Raw genomic sequence first — 18,508 nt, 5'->3', positions numbered from 1 at the left:
CTTTCCCGCCAGGTGCATGCATCTTCTGCATAGGGGCTGTTTAGTAGCTGCGATTAACAAAATTAGACAATCACCAGCCCTATGGCGTTGCCATGATTACATGATTACTATTAGAGTATATTCCAGGCATTTAGAGTAAATTTGCTAAAGTTTCTCTGGTCCTCGGCAGAATCTAACCTGCATAATATATATTCAGACAACTTTGTCTGAATATACATTCCCATGCCAAGCGCGGACTTCGCGGTGATGCCACTAGATGGCAAAGCACATCCAGAGGGAAACGCGAGAGAGGAGCCCGAATGCATACACACCTCATATACGCCTTGCTTCGGAGGTGGCAACATGGTGCGTCACTATATTGCAAATACACAGGACATTAAAAGCCTAAACAGAAACATTGCTTCGAAGCATAAGAGTTGGGAAAATGCAGCACACAGGAACGCATGCAGTGATGCTACCGGTGTGTGCCATTTCGGAGCAACTTTTGGAGCAGCTAAAAATGCATTTTGTAGCAGTAAGACGGACCTTCGGAGCAAGTTTATGAAAGCGATTGCAAGCTATAATAGTATACTGAGCTTTTGCAGTGGAAAAGCTCTGTGAGAGTAGTAAGTGGTCGCTGGTTCATAAACTCAATCCAAACACTAAACATGATTCCCCCTCCCCTTCACCGAAGTGCTGACTATGGATTGTGACGAAGCAGTGGTGTCTAATACCCCTGTCACATGGGCACTCGAAAGTCTTCTGAGCAAAAAGACTTCTTCCGAAAAAAAAGTTTTACCAACAGACACACAACAGGGAGCGATCTCTTCTTCAGAAGTGGCGTTTTCTGGAAGTGTAGTTAGTTGATCTCTTTTACGGTTGAAAAGGAGTAGTCTAGAAACCAGTGGGCGCCAACGATTATCATATATTTAAAAAAAAACTAAGCAAATGTGCATTTTTCTGTTGCCTAGGCTCATGGTAAAAAATATTTTTATGTCCTGCAGAAGGTGTAGTAATACCAGTAATGCTAATTTTCTACTGCACCCTTGTAAGCAGGTCAAACGGGTTTCGAAAGCAAGTCGAACGCTCTAAACTACTACAGTAAATCTTTACATTAACGTCTCTTAATGTGGTGTTTTTAAATTGACTTGAAAACAGTGTAATAAAATAAGTTTTCACTTCATATTTCGAGATACATCACTTTATTTGGCTGATTGTGTTTCGAACGCTAGTGCCACGCTTTCTGTATAGCATATCCAGAAGGAAACACTAAAAATAGATTGTCGCTGCCACGTGTCTGCTATGCAACACCTCTTCAATAAAAGGTCTTTAAATTTGGTAAAAGACCGCTTATGCAAAAGAGTTTTCACGTGCTCGTGTGGCAGAGGTATAAGGTGTGCTTAAAGAGCACTTCAATGGTTTAGAAATGCATGGAGGCATCCATTTGACGTGCTACAAGTAAACTTCAGAGGCAGTATAAGAATATTTAGTGTGATCTAGTTGCTATAAATGTATGCTTTAAGACGAAGAACTATGTGAAAAACAGGTATGCTGGTGTAATACAGCACAGCCTAATATAGGTGCACCTTCCTTCTTTACCTCCCTGAATGAATTGCCTATTAAATTTTTTTTTAATTTTTGCATTGTTCTTGCAATGTCGTTGTCTCCAAATTATAAATGTCTTACAATATTGAAGTTGGTAATTTTGATAAAACTAATGCTATCTGCACGAATAGTTGCCTGCACAGTAGTTTATATGCTTTGGCAGACACAATTTTTTTTTGCACTGGTAGATCCAGCAAATAAGACTGTCTTTTTTTTCACGGTTTATGGTATATATGTTTAGATTTAAAACTTGAGTGATCATCTTGAAAAGAACTACATTTAGTTTGATTGTTCAAGAACACTTCCGTTCCAAGATAATTATCATCAAATTTGACCCTCAGTAGGATAATTTCACATACATAGGTGGGAGTCTAGACAAAGACCCCCACCCACAATAGACATAGCTTATTGCAGGGAAATGTCAGCCGAAAGAAGGCAGCAGCTTAGCTGCTATGAGCTCCGCCATACATCTAGGCTGTCAAGCTATATACATAATCACCTACATCACATGGTGCGTTCGCCTGTGTCAGGACTTTCGTCACTGAATGTTAATTTCGAATACCGAGTGTCAAACTTGACGCTGAAAACAGTCGCCTACAGACTTTTTGAATTTCTTGCAAGAACATCTGAATAATTGCGTGGTCAGTCTAAAAACAGCAACATTGGTGGGAAAAATATTTAAATTCCTATTTAGAAGCCCTACCAGCAGTATGAAAAATGTACTTAATTTTGCCCTGTGCTGTGCTTCCGCGATATACCACATACTTGAAATATCACGATGGTCGACATCGTGGGGGCGATTCACTTTCACGCGACCCACAGCTCGGTGTGTGTCACATATGCCATCATGAAGTGCAGGTACATACGAGTGACCTTGGACTCAGCAACGCTGTCCGATTAGGCGCGAAATCATTTTGGCAAAAGCGGTTGTGGTACGTGCCACCGTATCGTCACCCATGAACCAGATCGTGGCCTCTGGCCACCAGCCTAGCCCGCGATCTCCCACCCGATCACCAAGGCAGTGTACTGGTCCGACCACACCGGAGGCCACCTTGCCGTGACAACCTACTGTGGGGCTGCAACCCTATCGGATGGCATTAAATTTTTCTTACGGCCGTATGATGCAGCTAGACCTAATCAGCAACACTTTGTCAGTATCCAATGGCGAAAGCCACTGTTTGTTGCGGAGTCGACCAAAATCTTAGCAACCACTATACCTAAACTTGCTTTACCACCAAGAGGGAGGGATAGGCGACCAACTGAACAGTGGAAATATTATTCACAGCTGCCATGTGTGTGACATCGTGCACATTGTTATAAATATTGAACAAGACAACATACAGTGTCCAAAACTTTGAATACCATTTCACATCGGCCATAGAGGCGGGGAGCTCGGGTCTGGCTTGGTGCAAGCGCGGTCGGTCGCTGCTGCCTGAAAAGTGAAGCTGTACCATTGCCTAAGCAACTTCAAGGTGTCTACCAAGTTGACATTTCCAAATTCCCTGAGTTTTCCCGGCTTTCCCCGAGTGCCTTTGCAAAATTCCCTGAGTGACGCAGAACTTTGTTTTACGTCAAGACAGGCTGACACTGTGTCGCCCGATGCTGTCACTCTCTAGTAAGCATGCTAAAAAATGACTTAATCCAGTTTGAATAGTAAGGAGCATAATTTATTTTATTTAAAAAATATCTGAAGTGAGGGGTTAGTAAAATGCACAGCGAATAAAATAACTAAAAAATATGGCAACACTCACTGCAAATCGACTGAAACATTTTCAAATACGAATAAAAACGAGAACTTCAGTCACGAATTATGATCGACTGTCCATACATATGTGTGAACCATAGGTGGTGCTTGAGACTCCACTGAAAGCAAATCAAGGTGATAGAATGACTCTTTGAGCATTTTATGATGAGTCATTATAATTACAGAGTAATATAATATTTCAATATAGAAAAGTCAGTCATGCTACGTTTCTTCATAAAAAGGATTAATTCTGCCGCTTGAATTACATGCACAAGTTATTCATTAGCCTCAAGCATTTCAAGAAAGAAAATATATATATTTCAAGGTTGCTACCGACATGCCCCACATCAAGCGTCACGTAAAACATGGTAGTGCCTTCACACTACATACCACTCAGAAGCAAAATGGAAGTAATTTGGGTTATCAGAATGTTCAACTTGCCGTAAGCTAATGTCATGCTCTATTCCTTAATTGCTACCACTGCACAGAAATGGCGAAAATAGGTCGCGTCTATAAATGTGGCCGCCGCGACTGAAGGTGATATGAGCTACTTTTATCAATTTATAGCAAGCTCATTGGTGTGAGGCCCGAACTTTGTCACAAATAAGATTCTCGACAGCTGGTGTGTCAACCTCAACTCTTCTGACATATTTTCAGCCCGCGCGCAATGCCTCAGGGTTGCGTTTCACTGCTTTAAAGAGTTTATTTCATTTTGGATGAGGGACACCTGCATTCCGGCGTCAGCCAGCACTTTGTTTCTTGAGCTCAAGCTCCTTGAAAAAAGTGGCGGCAGCCTTCCTTTCCCGTTCATTCCTCAATGCGTTTTCTGTTCTCGTCCTCCTTCCTTCCACTGCGCGTTCGTCCCACGGACCATTGGAGGACCCTCTTCGTCAGCTGTAGAGTATACGTCCGAATTTTCGGACTCCCTAAGGGCTGTGAAAACGTCAAGTAAAATCGGGCAGTCCAAAAAAAAAAAAAATGAACGCACGTCTTTTACTGCCATTGAAGGCTCAAATCGCTACAGGCACATCTGAAAAGGCCTACCAGAACGCTTATTAGGCATATCGGCGCCCGTACTGTGACAGGAGATGGCGGATGGACGCGTATATAATTAAGGAATAAATACTGTGTTCCGTGACAATTGGCCCTGCCCACGCTTGTTATGCTGTACCACGTGGCAATTTTGCATTAAGGCAAAGTTGTGACTTTTGGGAACCGGCATTATGCAACGCGCCGAACGGCAAGAAGCTTAATAACGAACGTTGAAGCAGATAGGCCTAGCGTTTACCACGGCGGCGAGGTAATCAAAACGGCGGCATTGGTGGCTTTGATTAATGCCATTTCGGACCTGCGGTCACGGCAATAAGTCCCGCAAATCGGACGGTGAAGGGCTCTTGTGTCCGAAATATCAGACGTTCTTAGACATCGACTCTATGGGGTACGTGGTGATGCCGCGGAGCCGTCGGGCGTCCGGAAAGTCGGCAGCCGACCACACGGCATCAAAAGACAATTCGCTACGTTTCCTCTCTGTTACGCGAGCCAGCATTACTGCGACTTTCGCTCCCTTTTATTAAAATTACAGCTAATTTTTCCTGGTAGAAGCACAAATTCCTTCAGTTTTCCCTGAGTATTTCCAGACTATTCAAAATGGAAGTGAACTAGGGCGGTTGCTTGAGCTGTTGGAAGTCAGCGCTGTGTATGTCGTCTTCGCAGTCCTTGTCTTTAGCGCTGTACGTTATTATTCAAAATCCCTGAGAATGCCCGGTTTTCCCGGTTGGTAGACACCCTGAACTTACGCGCGGTTGGGTGGAAGGTATTGCAAATAGACAACAGCTCAAATCCGAAATAGTGGTACGATGCACGCTTTATTGGGGAGGCTTGACACGGTCTACTGCGAAGTTAATGCAGCTGCTGGTCCATGCCATGCTGCTTTTGATGGTGCGGAGAAACGGCGCTTGAGAACTAAGTTCCATTTTCAAAAGCTCGAGCAACCCTTTCAACACCCAGGGTGGGCGCAGATTTCTCATATTTTGCTGAATTGCCACAGGATGTAGCAGGGTTCGCTTCTCTGCATATTTCAGCTGAATTGGCGCAGCAGCGGCACCACTGGCGATGTATTAACAACGTCCTACTGTATAATGCAGTGCTATATGACTGTGAGAAGCTGAAACACAGAATTAAAGTTTGGTTGTTTTTCTATCTCTTTCTCTCTGAAAGACTGCAAAAAACAACTCGTAGGTGCCGGCTGGGCACGAATTATTAGTTTTGCCAAAATATAGTATATAGGCTGTAGCAGGTCTCACCTCTTGGTGCCATCTGGGAAGAAATGGCATAGCAATCACACTGCTAATATTATCACACACATATTGACAATATCTAGTGAATAAAAAAAATTTCCTGTGGGTTTTGGCAAGAGGCCCTTTAAATAGATACAGCTCTTTAATCAAATAAACTATACAGGGCGTCCCAACTACCATGCCCCGAGTTTTGAAACACTGATTATTATACACAAATAAAACCAAGTGCATGTTTGTGACGTGCCGTTGTGGCTGTCTGCTTTCTATGGGTTCCAGGACAGCAAAAGACACATGTGAAGGCTGCGGAGATCAGAAAGGGACTGCCCCTTCTTTATTCCTCGTGGCAGCCATTGCACACAAGAGCTCAGCACCGATCTTCACCGTTACTTTCTACGCGCCAAAGGTGAGACATGCTCAAAGCATCGTCTGCTCTTGTTCGTGACAATGTTGTTTAGAGTCTTGTTGAGTAACTGCCAGTAATTTAGTCACTTGCATTCAATTAATAAACTTATTTAGCTAATATTTAAACTGTTCTGATTGTCAAGATGTCCATCAGGTGGTTGCCGTAAATCGTCAGACGTCAAAATGAGGCGTTTCCAATAAGGTGCACCCATCGCATGTTTACTTTTCTCAGCAAATAGAAAAAGCCCACGCAATATAAGAAATTCCATGTGGTTGCACACCCCCGCATGCAGAATAGCAGCGCCATCAAACAGTTTCATTGAGAAAGCAAGCCATTCATCTTTTACTGGGCAAGCGGTGGCGATAGCAGCACGTGTCCACAATGTGTGAACAGCTACCAATGATTATTATATATCAAGACCAATGGAATGCACTGCCATGAATGGCGAGCCTGAGATGAACAGCTTGCTTTTTTTATATTGAAACTGCCTAGTGGCACTGCCATTTTGTGTGCAGAGGTGTGCAGTCGCATGGTATTTTTCATAGTCCATGGGATTCATCTATTTGCTTGAAAATGTAAACGTGCAATGAGAAACACATCATTTTGGTGTGTCTCACGATTCTCTAGAACCACCCAATTGACACCTTGACAACTATGTCAGCAATTTCAAAGTCAGATAATTACTTTTAATTAAACAATAGTATGTGAGGAACAATAATATTGCTGGCAGTTTCTCAACAAGGCTATCAACATCACACACTTGGTCTTATTCACATACAATGATACAGACTTTTTTTTAAAACTCGGCACATGATAGCTAGGACACCTTGTATAAGCGAGGCATATAACAGCAAAAAATGAATCTGTGCTCACCGGGAACTTGGTCGAACTGTTCTAGCACGATGGGGTTATCAGCTTCACAACTGGATCCCTCTAATGGCACTGGCTCTTTTGATATAACTGGAACTGGTAAAATAAAAAGTTTAAAGATTTTAGTACCTTTAAAAATATTGCATAGGTGTAAGGTATAACACCTCATCTCAAAATAATTTTTTTTACAAGAGCAACTTCTAGCTGGAATGTTGAACTTCTACGGTTGTATATTGAAGCAAAATAAGGGAGGAGAAGGCTTAGCAACAAGGCCATAAATATATAAGGGCCTGAGCAGGTTACATGCCCTTTTGCTGCATGTTTGCCTGTTTTACGGCATATGCCCATTTAATGGGCCTTGCTACACTTTATGAACGTGGTAAATAAACTTGCTTAGTCACTAGATAATACTGTCATGAACATCTTAGCCGAGTATTACAGCTGTACCCAAATCAGTGAGCCTAGTTTCATTCAAAATACAAGCTGATCTTTCCTTTACTTGCTTTATGTCCTTGCCCCTTTTCATTTACATTCATGTCCACTTTTAAATATGGTGGCTATTGGCTGAATTTACTTGGATGACACTGCTTCATACTTAGCACGCAGCACTCCAGAAGCTAAGCTAATAATGCGGTCACCGAAGTCTTGTTCATCACAACTTGCACTGCAATTCCTTTCGATCTGCAATATATTTATACAGAATAACTCCTTCACATACTGCAACAACATGTGGACGTAAGGATAAGTCAATAACATATTATTTGAACATCTTTCTGGCTTCTAGTATATGACATAGCACTACATTTTTGGTAAGGAGAGCAAGCAGTGAACTGTTACCACTGATTGGGAAAGTGTCACTCCACTCATTTGGTAGTATATAGGTTGAAATGTGCTATGTGACAAGGTCATGATCTGCCATGTAAGAAATGTGCCAGATTTTGCAACATAAAAGTATGAGACCTAATGATACACCAAATGACATGAGACATACCTTTCTTTCACATGTGACGCACTATCATTTCATCATAAACACAAGAAGTCAGAGAATTCTTCCCAGTTCTTACAACGTTGCGTTATATGTGGAAGGGAGTTAAACACTGCCTTCCAGTGCAATTGAAATACCAGACATCTAATCTGCGATCGGTCAGTGATACCATGTGGCAGTAGAGAACAACACTAGCATGCCAGTACTACAACTTCTGAGACAAGCTGGTGACTCAAGGGTAGATGTTAGGGTCACATACCCACTCAGAAGGATTAGCCAAGGACTTGGGGGTTCTAACCACAGCACCATGGCAGCTTTCATTTTTCTTCTTTTTTTGAGACCAGGAGATGTTTCAGAGGGTTGCAACGCATGGTTCCAATGCCATTCTGACATGAAAGCTAGGCACAAGTGTGGGAAGGGCATAGCAGGCATCCTTCTCCTAAACACGGCCCTAAATTTCGAGCAAAGTTCAAACGTGAAAACAAGGTCTGGGAGGCCACAACTACAGCAGCATTTGATTGTCAATCACTCAATCCATAGAACGCAGACACATAAGCATATAACGAACTGCAAGAAGATACCTAGACACCAGCACACAGACAGTGAACAAAGGGCATACTGTCGTGGGACCCATTAAACTGATGCGTGGAGTAATGGGGCTCTCTAGTAGTCTACACACTGTGCCAGAATTAATTTATCAGGCTTCTGCAACATGCAATAGCTTGTGAGTTCTACAGGACCTCCTTACCAAATACAGCATAAAACACACAGCACAGCAGATGTGACACTGAGAAAAACAGTCCACTTGTAAATTGGTATTAACTATTTAATATCCACCAGGCACAATATTAAAGGGCCTCTCACCAGGTTTGGGCATTGCAAATAAACAAGCACAGCATGCAAATCACACAGTGGTGTTTGTGCTCTGCAAAGTATGAAACGGCTTTCTGGAAATGATTGAAATTTCAAACAGAAGACCACGCATCCTTCCTCAGACAACCACGCTTTATGCAAGAAAGTCAAGGCCACACACACAAATGCCTCTACGAAAGGGGCACTGTTTGCAACATCACCGACCATAGCAATATGACTGGTTAACCATTCAATGCAGAATGCATAATGCTGCCACTGGAAATTTGCTGCACAGCAAAAAAGGAAGAAAAAAGAAAGAAAAAAGAAAAGAAGGCAGAGCTTGTCACGTGAACATGATGCAGTCCCTAGGCTCCATTATCGGAGGATGCAAGGAAAGAGCACAAGTCGAGGCAAAGGGAGAGACTCTGTGTCTGTTCACAGTGACGCTCGCCTCCTGGTAACATGGTAACAAGACAGGTCAATTCTATCTCCTCCAGTAATGAACTGATGTCAAAAAATTATTTTGGTAAATGCTCCCTCGATGGTGTTTCACAACTTCTAGTGCGTAACTAAAATTTGCAACAGGGTCAGGTGTGAGGCCCTGTCACACACCATAAACTGCAAGTCTGCCCTCATGCAAGTCATCAACAGTTTATAAATGGCATGATTTCACATAGTCAGAGCCATGGAATGAAAATGCACACTAAAGGCAACAACAAAAAATTTATAGGAATAACAATGCACACACGTGTTGGCAGCACATCGCAAGTAACAGTGAAACTTTCAAACCTGCAATCTCCACATAAGAACCCACATAAGTAGACAAAGAGCATGTCTTGTGTTTATGATGGTTTAAACGTAGTGAGCACCTGAAGCCAGGCATTTCATAACTTGCATTTGCTATCAGGATAAAAAAACAGAAAAGCAGCATGTCTGCTGTGCGAAGGCCAGCTGAACAGGTTCTGAAATGCAAGAAAAACGTTTCGGACTTTAGACAGGGGCAACCGCACACTTGAATAGGAAAAGTCACATATGTACACTCTGTTCAATACGTAGCAGGTCATGCAATGGAAGTTACACAGGTTGTGCAGTCATAGAATCCTCTGTCCACATCTTTGCAGTGAGTTGTTCTGGATAAGTGGCGCTTTCTGCTGAATAACTTCTTTATGTGATAGAGATAGGCATTGTGGAAGTAAAATTACACCATATCACACACTATTTGTACACCTTCACACTTGCTAGTATGTAATGCACAATGTTTTGGTTTAAAGCGCTAGCAGTCCACTGGGGCCACTAGATGGCAAGTTTGGCTAGTTGGTTAAAGGTCACATTGAACTGCTGAAGTGCATCAGCGCACACACAAGAGGTTACACAAATGCAGACAGGGCAGCGCTTCACTCATAGCCAAAAAATCTTTATTGAACAATTTTATTGAACAATTTCATTGAGTGAAGAGCTGTCTTTTCTGCTTCTTTTGTAACCTTTTATGCATGTGCCAGTGTGCTTCAGGATCTAGGAGCTGTTCAACATGAACTGTGGTCAGTGGTCGCACAAATATGCAACTCTGTTTGTCTGGGTTGTTATTAGGCTGAGAACTATACAATATTCAAGCAATATTTTTGGTCATGAGATTATGAGGCTTAATGTTACATCATCAAAGTTTATGACCCACACCTATATATTCATATGTGGTGCATTTTTGTCAACTGTGAGTGCCAAGGGAAGTCTCTCTAGTCTTCATTGTTTTTCTTGATATGTGTGAAATGGAGTATTTATAGTGATCCCCCCCAAATGTAACTGAAAAGTCAAAAAATTAATTACTTGAAAAGTACAGATGTGTTGTGGATAGATATGAACAAGTTCCGCCTTTTGGGACCCTGTTATAATTTGACATCACTGAGAATGGAAGTGAGAAACCATTTATATAACGTTTCACGATGGCATCACACATGAAATAAAAATGAAAATGTCTATAAGCGTTGACACAAACTGAACGCCTCTCACTGATGACAAATGTTACTCCGGATATAAGATAATTTTTTATTAACATATATCCAGCGTTTTTATCCACATTTCTGCAAAACCTTCTAGCACTTCACCTACATTTCTCAGATTATTACATTTTTACTCTTTCTGTTATTTTGTATTACCTAGTATAATATATTTTAAATAGCTATAACAATTCGTGCACACAGAGATCAGTAAAAGTACAGTAGCAAAAATATACTCATTTTAGGTCTTCTGAAACAAACTGCTCAGAAAGCTCGTGCTACCTCATCCCAGACCACCAGTCTCGGACAATAAAGCTCTTTGAACACTCGGCGTCATTTCGTTCACACTACGCAGCTTATCCATTGTCTACAAACCTTGCATAATCTAAGCATGCATCACAAGCAAACTGTGAACATGTACTAGTATGTCACAAAAGTTTAAAAGTTTAACCATAACTAGTGAGGTTATCCTAGCAACAGGCTTGGCATGCAACTACAGGTGTAACCAATGATGAGGAATTAAAGGGTAGAGAAAAAAAAAATATGCAGACCCAATACTCGTTGGAGTCTATGTGAAGTGAAGCTTAAAAAGCATCAATGCTTCACAACAAACAGCAATGTGTACAATTTCGTTTACTTTCATCATATGCAACATGCAACCTCACGGAATAGTTTACCCATCACAGAGGTTACAACTTTATTGTCATGCAACTTTTACATTAATGCACCGCATCATACATGCAAAGCGCATTCGCACGCAAACTTGAATATAAATTTAATTTCACTACATGTGATCAATTTTCTCGGAAATATTCTTGAAAATTAGAAAGTTTCAGAAAATTGAAACGTCATGTTTACAACATGTAATTAATTCATCAATAAAGAATGATATCACAATTCTGTAAAGTCCATTTAATAATACATCTAAAGGGGATATAATTGATGTATTATAGTCCTCTCTGAAATGTACAACTAATTTCTGAGTAAGACTTCTGCAAAACAGATGTGACCATTGTAACAATTTCCCACAAATTATCAATTCATATATCACATTTGTATCTCAGAGATGCTAAAACACCGCCGTTTACTGAATTGTGACATCCATTTTCGGTGTAGAGTTATAGATTTGTAAACTTCAAGCTTCCATTATTTTTTCCAGAACTTGCCAGTTATCAGCAATTCACGTAAAATGTACGAGGTCCTAAATAAAAATTCTGCTCCCTAAAGCTTCCAGAAATTATGTTTCTCTTCTAAATGCAACAAACTTCATTAAATTCAGTACAGTGGTCATCCAATGAGAGAAATAAGGAAATTAGAGTTGATCACGAGCTAAAAAAAAAAGAAAATTGATTCTGAAGCTTTAAGTGAAAGGAATTACACATCATCACAAATTTTCTATTGTTATCCTTGCATTCTCTTACCCTTCCAGTGGCCTGCATACCAATGGCAGCAAATACCATCAGTTACCAGTGCCTCCTGACATATCATAGAAGGGAAGCATACTAAGAAAAAATTACAGATTGTGCCCATGGAGGATACTAGTGTTAGAATTACACAAATTCTATGACTTTTGCAAAATAAATTTCGATTTGATTTGATTTTCTCAAAACCAGTTTTTTTAGCCACCTCTAAGACTGCAGCTTGTGATGCATTCTGACATAGGAAAATTAAAATTTTTGGTTATTATGATTACGAGGCATGCTGTAGTGGGGGACCTGGGATTAGTTTTGTCTACATCGGGTTATTTAATGTGCACATAAATCTAAGTACACAAGTGTCTCTGCATTCTGCCCCCCCCCCCTCCCTTCCACTCGATCAAAATGTGGACGGGTTCAAACCCATGGCCTCGGGCTGAGCACCACAACACCCGTAGCCACTCGGCTATTGCAGCAGGTCAGCTGCTAGCTAACCCTTCCAGTTAAGCGAAAGAGTGCTAGTTCAGGACGACTGGTACATGTTATAGCTAAACAGAGTATTCCAGAGTGGCAAATTGCAATGCACGCAAACAACACTAAGCATGACTCGCACAAAAGCTGAAGAAGAATGTCACAGCTGCAGGAGGCTTATGTATTTCAACTGCAAACACTTTCCATGGCATATGGAATGGTTTCAGGATACCTCGTTTATTTCCAAACTGAAGGTAACAACAAGAGCTAGAAAGAAATAACGAGCACCGACTAAGAACTCGCATGTACTCGGGAGCAAAACAAGCATTTCTAAAAACATGGAAAAGCTGAATACAAATTAAATGAGATATAAATAAGATGAGCAACAGCGCATTTCCACAACTGCGCTAACTATAGACATAACTGCCGCAACTGACCCCATATATGCAGAATCACAACAAACCTTTCTATAATGACCGGAAATGTGAGCACAAATGGAATGACTTAATAACATTGAAAGTGAGGAATGGAACAGTCACAGAACTATGCAAGCTATGAACATAACTGCACACTGACCATCAGTAAAAGTGTATAATCACAGCAATGCTGTTTTATACGCAAAATACAACAATATATGCAAACAGAAATATGCCGTTTCTTTCGTTGGAAAATATTGGCAAACAAAACACTTCAAACTATGAGTAACCTGTTTAAAGTGTGTGGCACGTGACGTTCATGCAAAATGCAGCAAATTAAAAAGTGAGCAACTTTTTCTTATCGCAGCAACCCAACCTCCCCTCCCACATGAACAGTCAGACCTGCAACAGTCTCTGAACACAAAAATTTACCATAATATCAACACACATTTTCACGGTTCTGTCGAGACTAACAAGATCACTGAAAAAGCAAAGCCTTGTACATTTATGAATGCATTTTTACCAGCCATTATGCAGTATCCGAGTCCATCTTAAGAGTGAAATACTGCACTAACACGTACGTTACAAACTGACAACCTTGCAAGGTGCAAGAACTGCCTTTTTTTGTGTTTACATCAGCGTTTTCTAGCTGATTTGTTAAAAGGCACAAATGTGGTAAGTCGGATGCTCCGAACAACAAAAATTTGCAGCTCTGAGTGGTTTGCACACAACCATATACACCAGGTATTTGTATGGGATTTTGCATTGGCATATAATGTGAAGCTCGTTGTCTGAGATGAGTGATCACACCACAAGTGTTGATAATAGAGAGTTTAAATATGCTCATATGCGTCTTGCCGTTTATGAGGCACCAGAGACAGTTGTAGCACCACCAGTATAGCTTCTTCAGTCACACTGCATTCAACCACATTAAAGGTATTTTTAATCTGGTTGACATTCCCTGTTCATTTCATACAGGAAATTAAAAAGCCAGGAGAAGACGGTGCCATGCCACGCCTGACTAGATTGCTGACACTACACATTCTGTACATGAAAAAAGAATAAAAACATAGAGCTCACACACAAAACACACCTGCTCTTGGTATTAGGTGATATGAACCCAGAATTCTTTACCTAATAGCAGCAAAAACACAAGAACGTATTCACCAAAACAGGCTGCAAGACTCGCAACACTTATAAAATACAGTTGAATCTTGTTATAATAAAGCCACTCAATACATGAAAATATATTTGTTACACCCAACATTTGTTTTAAGCACATATTTTTAAAATACTTATAGCAGTGAGGCACATTTTTTATTTACTTTCCTAGATTTCCTCATTTGTTACATTGAGATTCAACTGTACCAATCCTCCAACACATAGCAGAAAGTCACCAGTACCTCATCATCATGCACACCTAGAAACCCAATGATCAAAATGTGTATGTGTGGCATGAAACGAAGAATCACTTCAGCAGTACTGAGGTATCACCATATAGGCAGCTATACAAAAAACACTGTGTATTAAGCATTACCAGAATGATAATGTCATAAATTTTCTGTCGAAGAAAAAAAAAGGAGTGTGTGGGGGGGAAGTGGGGGGGGGGGTAGAAGGTCTCGGTCGGCACCCATACATTTCTATGGCCGCACACTTTTGTTATTTCGACCCCAAAATTGGCCCTTCCTTGATAGTTAAAGCTTGACAAATCAGCAAGCATGTACTTGACCCCTATGATGAGCCTGACAGTGACCCCTTCAGTGACAGCTTCTGCCTCAGCAGAGCTCAGGGGGCAGTGAATCGGTTGAACAAGTCAGCCCCCGTTGAAAATACTTATTTACAGCCTGCCCAGCATTATTTTCAAGCGATAATCATAACTCAGAATGTCTGATTACGGTATTTAACCCATTCTAATGTACGCCTTCTTTTTTCACGGAAAATGGGCCGAAAATTGCCTGCGAAGTGCACTTAGCTACAAAACCAAAACTGCCCTTCACGACGTTTGTGCACTTCGCAGCATAACATGAGTGTATTGCGGCGAAGCTGACTTTAAGAAACCAAATGCTATTGTGCAATAAATATGTTTGTTGCTAAAACGTCGGGTGTGCATTGGATTTCTAATTTGCTGAGGAGGTCTAAAGCCATGTATACGTTAGTTTTCTACTTTGGAAAAATAAAAAGTGATCACCCATTAGACTCGGGGGCATGATAGTATCGAGCAAATACTGGCAAATGAATTACTTTTTGCGTTTTTTCTCCACCTTGTATAATCCAACTCGCTAGATAACTCGACCGGTGCCGTCGGGGCCGAACGGAAGTCGACGCACAAGGAATTCCACAGATGAGGTGTAGTTACGATTTATTTGGGATGAAACAGGCAAGTCCTGTATCATCTATAGAATGGCGTTAAACAAAACGCACAGCAAAATTAAACTTTCATTGGATATCCGAGCCCAAATGAGCAATTTAGTGAGGAGAATCATCTACGCTTGTGTTCCCTCATTAACTCATCAACACAACATCCAGCACACAGACATGCCATGGGGAACCTAAATACACATGCATTTACTGGGAATCTTAGCATTAAAGTTCACTGCACATCTTTTCATCTATATTCCACCTTTTCATCACTTTAACACCTAATGTTTCACTAGATTACCCATCCCCACTCCTTCAACGAGTTATTCAGTCATTCATGTCGTTGGTTCCATGTTAATATTGTAGCACTCTTCAATGAAGCACACTAAACACACTGGTTTATTGTGGGCGAACTTGTGCCCGGAAACTCAATATTAAGCATTCACACACTTTTAAAAGAAGAGTTAACAGCAGCCTATTCCACAGTCAACCGCGTCTCTCCGCCGAACGCACTTTTCACGCGCCCCGAAGGCCAAGAGCCACGCCGTGGCTTCTCATTGGACGGCAGAATCGGGCACTGCCGTGAGCGCGTGCACGGGAGACACGCGCTGTATCGCCATGCGCGAGGCGTTGCTGGCGCTCTTCTAATGGCGATGCGACGAGTAATGGGCTTTAGCGATGAGACGCTTGCAAAGGTGCCTCACAAGAGTGCTCGTACCTGGCATGTGGAGAGCTCTCTGCGGCATTAGTCCCCCCTCCGAAAACGCATCGTCCCGATGCGTATGAAACAAATTTATCTATAGATGTGTTTTCAATATGACAAGCTTGTCTATCAATAAATCACTGGCAGAATGGACAGATGTGCCATCAGATAAAATGCAAATGACAGGCAAGTTGTCAGCAGCACGGCATTTTAGCCATTAATTTCCACAAAGTGTAAAACAGACCACAGACAACATAGCTTGAAATTCCGTGAACTCTAGGATGGGCTCATGAAGAAAAGCATGCCAGGAGAGTCTCTTATGTAGGCTTTTAACATCCAGAAAAACACAACATTTAAAATAGCTCATTGTTTTACCAACATAGATACAAGTACACTGGAGCAGTCCTTTTAAATGCAACAGTTTGTGCGCCTGCGCAGCAAATACCACCATAGTTTCACGATGGTGGCAGGAATCTGTATTATGTAGCCCTCAGTGTTGCAGATAAAAGATGCACCAGTTATACACGTCTCTTCAATGCTGAACTGCTGACTGATTACTTCTCAAGCTTTGCAGACAGAATTTTGCTGTGGGTTCAGTTTGATATCGTGAAATGTGCCTTTCGCCATAATGATGATAGATGGCACCACCGTTCAGTGGTAGCAAAATCAGCATAACCGTAACAAATGTGCTTTTTTGGCTGCATTGCAAATGAAACAAGCAAGTAATGCTGGAAAATGTGGTAGCAAACTAAACCCCACTGCAAAATGCTACCCCTCTTCGAAATAAGAGTAGAAATTACTCACTGGTATAGCAAACGAGAAGAAAGGGGGTCACTCGAGGGGTCTGAGAGTTTTACTTTGCAACAATCAGTATTTCATGTATTTTCTTTCATAACCTATGTTCTTGGTAAAACTGATACTCTGGATACCAGAGCAAAAGCAGATGACTCCTGCTTGATAGCTTAAAAAGCTATTGCAGGAAATGTCACCGACTTAAAGCACAACTGAGTCGCCTTGCGCAAGGAGGCAGAGAGAGTACAAGGGAAGAAAATTAACTGTCATGCAGCAAGAGCGGCAACATCGCAGTCGTCAAGGTGCGAAGTGCTCTGCCCTGTGGTCCAGCAGCGCCCGGCAACTGTCGAACCACTTTGAGCACAGCTGGCACCGGACCTTGCTGCTCCCTTGGTCCGGCCTCGTGAGGTGTGCGGTCAGCAACCTCTCAGTCGAGAAGGAGAGCAGGCACAGGCTACATTTGTACAGGCATGCACACTTGTGGTGCCACTTGGTGTGCAACTCCAGGAGCCGCACGTTGGTGAACACCTCGGAGCAGTGGTCGCACTTGTGAGGACAGTACGAAGGGTGGGTGTTGAGGTGTGCTTCCAGGCGGTCCTTCGAAGCGAACACCTTTGGGCAGAGATGGCAGCTGTGCCAATGAGAGCCGGCCCGCCTTGTGTCCAAGCTGCTGGAAGACCTCCGGGTTGCTGCGGGAAGCTGACTGCTTCTTCCATCAGTGGCTAATGTGGTGGAGAAGAGAGGGGGAATAATGTTAAACTATGGGGTTTATTGTCCCAAGAGGGGGAGAGAGAGGAATAATGGGAAAAGCAGGGAGGTTAACCAGATGTTATTCTGCACAGGGGAACGGTGCTCTTCATACAACAGCTGGTCTGTGCAAATGACTACAACACTTCAGCATGCACCCCCCCCCCCCCCCATATGGTATGATTTCTCTCTTCCTTCCTAATCACGAAAATACTTTATTGGTTATTAGGGACATCACAGTTGAAGGCTTTACATTAACTATGACTACCTGGGGTTCTCTGTGCACCCAGAGCACGGTGCGTGAGCGTTTTTGCATTCTGCCCCCATGGAAGTGCGGGCACTGCGACCAGAGATTGCACGTGCAACACCATACTCGGCAATGTGATGCCACAGCCAGTGCAGCAAGTGGGGGCAGAGAGCGAACGAGTTTCAAAAGTAAAATCATAGTACAGTCAAGCCTCTATTTACTAAGCAGATGCAGCAACTTATTGGATAAAGTGAAGTCAATAAATATATTTGGTCGACCAGTCCTTATTTAAATGAGCATTCTAATGCTACATTAGAAATGAAAATACAGGGTCCGATACTATCGGTTACAGTTGAACCTGTTCATAATGAACTCCGTAGTTCGGCAAAAAGTAGTTGTTATGTCAATACTTTCTTATATGTAGGCTTACCTTTAAAAACATACAAAAGTTTGTGACATCTTTCCTCTGCTGCAATCTTATTACAAAGTGCTAAAAACCCCTCTAACGTTAAGACAAGTCATTTTGCTTTGTAAAGCAATACATGTGGTGGTGCTTATGAGTGAATTGAACTGCTTTTGCAATGAATAAAACTGCGGTCGTCGGCAGAAAATGTGCACGATGCTTGCGAAGTC

General features: G+C 41.9%; 1 protein-coding gene across 3 annotated transcripts in view; it reads right to left on the bottom strand.

Annotated features, from left to right (window-relative positions):
* Positions 1-18,508, bottom strand: part of LOC142592667 (uncharacterized) — a 42,702-nt gene that overhangs the window by 8,039 nt on the left and 16,155 nt on the right. For 2 of the 3 annotated variants that reach the window (XM_075704233.1, XM_075704235.1), the window contains exon 4: positions 6,902-6,994. In XM_075704233.1, the coding sequence (XP_075560348.1) occupies positions 6,902-6,994 (93 nt within the window). Of the gene's footprint in view, positions 1-6,901; positions 6,995-12,765; positions 17,604-18,508 lie in introns of those variants that run through there. The other variant, XM_075704234.1, reaches the window with a different exon arrangement.

The sequence above is a fragment of the Dermacentor variabilis genome, chromosome 9 (genome assembly GCF_050947875.1).
Source record: "Dermacentor variabilis isolate Ectoservices chromosome 9, ASM5094787v1, whole genome shotgun sequence".
NCBI classification, from domain to species: Eukaryota; Metazoa; Arthropoda; class Arachnida; order Ixodida; family Ixodidae; genus Dermacentor; species Dermacentor variabilis.
The sequence above is the reverse complement of the archived record's forward strand: the minus strand, read 5'-3'. Positions and strand labels throughout refer to the sequence as shown.